At 50.2% G+C, this 5000-nt stretch overlaps 1 protein-coding gene across 1 annotated transcript in view; it reads left to right on the top strand.

Moving 5' to 3' along the window:
• LOC143287772 (uncharacterized) overlaps nucleotides 1-3575 on the top strand; it is a 34702-nt gene extending 31127 nt beyond the window's left edge. Inside the window, exons 21-23 of the mRNA XM_076596055.1 lie at nucleotides 1131-1299; nucleotides 2652-2842; nucleotides 3499-3575. Coding sequence (XP_076452170.1) covers nucleotides 1131-1299; nucleotides 2652-2842; nucleotides 3499-3575 — 437 coding nt within the window. The remainder of the gene's footprint in view (nucleotides 1-1130; nucleotides 1300-2651; nucleotides 2843-3498) is intronic.
• The last annotated feature ends 1425 nt before the right edge of the window (nucleotides 3576-5000 follow it).

The raw sequence follows: 5000 nt of genomic DNA on the forward strand, positions 1-5000 counted from the left end.
CTCTCTCTCTCTCTCTCTCTCTGTGTGTGTGTGTGTGTGTGTGTGTGTGTGTGTGTGTGTGTGTGTGTGTGGACAGAGGGATACACGTCCTCCTCCTCCTCCTCCTCATGATCACCATCCTCACCTCACCTCACCTCAGGCCCATAACTACAGAGTAGTCGTTGGGGGAAACCTGAGGACCGCAGACGTAACTTCCCTTCTCCATCTGTCTCTGTCAGCAGCCGCCGGCAGCAGCTGACGTGTATGGAGTCCGGTCCATTCTTTGATGTTCTCATGCCAGTTCTTCCGCTGTCTTCCTCTTCTTCTCCCGCCCTCGATGGTGCCTTGCATGAATGTTTGGATATACTGGTGTGTCGAGTGTTGTGTCCAAACCATATCAGCTTGCGTCTCTTTACAGTTGAAAGGAGAGGTTCCTGAGGTCTAGCAAGGTTCTTAATTCTGCTCCGTACATATTCATTGGTCCTGTGCTCGATCCAGGAAATTTGAAGGAGCTTCCTCAGGCATTTGTTCTCGAAAGTCTGGATCTTCCTTTCAGTGTCCATGCCTCGCAACCATACAGTACAATCAATAGTTTTGCTTTTGTGGGCTGTTAATGCGGACAAAATGATTGGTACAAAACAACAAACAAACAAAATATCCACCCTTACCTCACTATTGCGCCGAAATCGTGAATCTAAATCAGGAAACCTAGGCGATAATTCAGCACTGTAATTGATGTGTCATGTGGTTGATTATCTGTATAATTGGTGTGTCTTGTGGTTGATTATCTGTGTACCTGGTGTGTCTTGTGGTTGATTATCTGTGTAACTGACGTCTCTTGTACATGATTATATGTGTAATTGGGGTTCTGAGGATGATTATCTGTGTAACTGGTGTGTTTTGTGGTTTGTGTAATTGGTGTGTCTTGTGTTTGATTATCTGTGTAATTGGTGTGTCTTGTGGTTGATTATCTGTGTAATTGGTGTGTCTTGTGGTTGATTATCTGTGTAATTGGTGTGTCTATTCCCTACTATTCTATTCCATTCTACTCTATTCTAATTTACTCCATTCTATTCTTTTCTATTCCATTCCATCCCATTCCATTACCATTTTCATTCCATTTTTATTCTATCCTATTCTATTCTATTCAGCCAACATGGCCCTGGCGGCCCTGATAGCGGCCAAGGACGGCATCAGCCCCGAGTCGTACCGTCACTGGGCCATGTGTCAGATCCACTACGCTCTCGGTGACACAGGCTTCAGCTATGAAGTGGGCTTCGGGTCCCAGGGCTGGGCTCTGCACCCTCACCACAGGGGGGCGTGAGTAGGGCTTCTCTTTCTTCGTTTCTGTCTGTTTGTCTGTCTGTCTGTCTGTTCGTTGTTGGTGGTGATGTTGTTGTTGTTGGTGGTGGTGATGTTATTGTTGTTGTTGGCGGTGTAGTTGATGTTCTTGTTGTAGGTGTTGTTGTTGTTGTTGTTGGTTGTGTTGTTGTTGTTGATGTTGTTGTCGTTGATGGTGTTGTTGTTGATGTTGTTGTTGTTGTTGTTGCTGTTGGTGTTGTTGTTGTTGTTGTTGTTGGTGGTGGTGGTGGTTGGTGGTGTTGATGATGTTGTTGCTGTTGGTGTTGTTGTTGTTGTTGTTGTTGTTGTTGGTGGTGGTGTTGATGTTGATGATGTTATTGTTGTTGTTGGTGTTGTTGTTGATGTTGTTGTCGTTGGTTTTGTTGTTGTTGTTGCTCATGTTGTTGTTGTTGATATTGTTGTTGTTGTTGTTGATGTTGTTGCTGGTGGTGGTGGTGTGGTGATGTTGTTGGTGTTGTTGTTGATGTTGTTGTTGGTGTTGTTGGTGGTGGTGATATTGTTGTTGATGTTGTTGCTTTTTCTCCCCCCCCCTCTCCTCTCCTCTCCTCCTCCTCCTCCTCCTCCTTCTTCTTCTTCTTCTCTTCCTCCTCTTTTCAGTCATGGTAATTATGAAGGTGTTGTGGCAGAGTCGATCAGGTGTTGGTCTTCAGATCCAACGGTCAGCAATCACCTAGAGTTCAAGCCCCCCCCCCCCCCTCTCCTCTCACCACCCGCCCCCACCATCCCCTTACATACAAATACCCTACCTCCCCCCGCCACACACCCCCAGACCACACAGCCAACCTCACCCTTACCATCCAACCCCCTACCCCCCCCTCCTTCCCTCTAGGTCGTGCCCTCTGCCCCCCCCCCCCCGCCGCCCCCCCCCGCGCCCCCCCCTCCCCGACACTACACATCTAACCTCACTCTTACCACCACCATCCCTCTCCCCCCGACACTACACATCTAACCTCACTCTTACCATCCCCCCCCCCCCCGACCTTAACCCCCCTCTCTCCCCGACACCACACATCTAACCTCACTCTTACCATCCAACCCCCTCCCCCCTCTCCCCCCGACACTACACATCTAACCTCACTCTTACCATCCAACCCCCTCCCCCCTCTCCCCCCGACACTACACATCTAACCTCACTCTTACCATCCCCCCCTCCCCCCTCTCCCCCCGACACCACACACCTAACCTCACTCTTACCATCCCCCCCCCCCAACCCCCGAACCCTAACCCCCCTCTCTCCCCGACACTACACACCTAACCTCACTCTTACCATCCAACCACTTAACTAACTCCCCCCCCCTCCTTCCCTGCAGGTCGTGCCCCCTGCCCCCCGCCCCCTGCGGGCCCCAGATCATGAGCAGTGAGGAGCCTAACGTACACACGCTGTATGGAGCCCTGGTGGGGGGGCCCGATGCCTCGGATGGCTACAAGGACCAGCGCAGCAACTACGTCAGCAATGAGGTGGCCTGTGACTACAACGCCGGCTTCCAGTCTGCCTTGGCCGGTATGTGGGGTGGTGGGTGGTGGGTGGTGGTGGCTGGTTGTGGATGGTGGTGGTTGTGGATGGTTGGGTGGTCGTGATGGTGTTGGTTGTGGATGGTGGTGATGGTGGTGGTTATGGATGGTGGTGGTGATGGTGGTGGTTATGGATGGTGGTGGTGATGGTGGTGGTTGTGGATGGTGGTGGTGGTGGTGGTGGTGGTTGTGGATGGTGGTGGTCGTGGTGGTGGTTGTGGATGGTTGTGGTGGTGGTGATGGTAGTAGGTGGTAATGGTGGCGGTGATAGTGATGGTGGTAGTGGTGGTGGTGATGGTGATGGTGGTGATGGTGGTGGTGGTGGTGGTGGTGATGGTGTGTATGTGTCAGTGTGTATGTGTGTGTGTGTGCGCGTGCGCGCGCGCGCGCGTGTGTTTGGCATTAGTCTATAGGCAGCTAGCTGTTGTGAATTTTTATTGGACTAGTTTTAATAAATCTCTTTTTACGGTGTGCATGATCATAGTATGTTTGAGTTTAGAATGAACATGCGGATGCACAAATGAATTTCCATGTGGTTTAATTGATCCTCTTTTTTTCTTCAATATTTGATTTTATTCATGTTGATAGAAAAAAAGTTTGGTTTTTTAAATCCCAAAACCAAGGATGCTGTGTGATTCTGTTCAGGACTCCGTGCTCTGCTGATGGACGGAGACCACCCAGAGCAAACCGGGGACGCCACCTGTCCTTACAGCTCCTCCTAGTCAGTCCTAGACATCCCTAGACACTCCTAGCTGGCCTTAGAGCTCCCCCTAGTCACTCCTAGACATTCTTAGATATTCCTAGTCACCCCTAGACACTCCTAGACATTTCTACTTCCTTTGTGTCCCTCCCTTTGTCCCTCCTACATCTCTTTCCCGTTGCCTTTTCACTTCCTACACCTAAACATCCCCCTACCCCTGCTTCCAGTTTTCTTTTGTTCAGGTGAACTCTTTGGGGACCGGACACGGATTTTCGCCAACTGGCTTGGGAGACCCACTGCACAGTATCGCCCCGCTGCGTTTTTAATTTACTTGTTGGAACTCACATCGAGTGTGGCATGGATAACTACCCTAAGTGAATGGGAAGGAGGGGGACATGGTGGACATGATACTGACATCACAAGAACACCAACACGATCATCTGGGCAGACATATATTTAGGTGAACCCCCTTCCGCATGGCTGGACACGTGAAGGCAGTCACAACGCTCCTCAGTCCTCAGCCAGCTGGCTGGCGACAACCCCGTCGTCTGCAGACAAGTCTGTCGACAGTCTGGGAAGTGAACGTGTACAGTTTCTATGTCGGCTGTCGATGATTCTTCTTCTCCTGGGCTGCAACTACCACGTCCACTCGTAAGTGCACGAGTAGGCTTTTACATGTATGACCGTTTTTAACCCCGCCATGTAGGCAGCCATACTCCGTTTTCAGGGGGTGTCAATGATTCGAACTCGCAACATTCTAAACACCAGCTCGGTGCTCTATCCACCGAACCAGCCAGCAGCCACCCGCCCTCTTCCTCGATTCCTCTACTTCCGGTTTTCTCTGCTCGATTGTCCATTCATGTGTCCAGCGTCTTTGTACCATTTCTTCGACATTATTCCAGTGTCCAGCATCCTTAAACCGTATCCTGGTCATTATTCCAGTGTCCAGCATCCTTAAACCGTTTCCTGGTCATCATTCCAGTGTCCAGCATCCTTAAACCGTTTCCTGGTCATCATTCCAGTGTCCAGCATCCTTAAACCGTATCCTGGTCATCATTCCAGTGTCCAGCGTCCTTAAACCGTTTCCTGGTAATCATTCCAGTGTCCAGCGTCTTTATACCGTTTCCTGGTCATCATTCCAGTGTCCAGCATCCTTAAACCGTTTCCTGGTCATCATTCCAGTGTCCAGCATCCTTAAACCGTATCCTGGTCATCATTCCAGTGTCCAGCATCCTTAAACCGATTCCTGGTCATCATTCCAGTGTCCAGCATCCTTAAACCGCTTCCTGGTCATCATTCCAGTGTCCAGCATCCTTAAACCGCTTCCTGGTCATCATTCCAGTGTCCAGCATCCTTAAACCGTATCCTGGTCATCATTCCAGTGTCCAGCATCCTTAAACCGTTTCCTGGTCATCATTCCAGTGTCCAGCGTCCTTAAACCGTTTCC

Source organism: Babylonia areolata, chromosome 11 (genome assembly GCF_041734735.1).
Source record: "Babylonia areolata isolate BAREFJ2019XMU chromosome 11, ASM4173473v1, whole genome shotgun sequence".
Classification (NCBI taxonomy): Eukaryota; Metazoa; Mollusca; class Gastropoda; order Neogastropoda; family Buccinidae; genus Babylonia; species Babylonia areolata.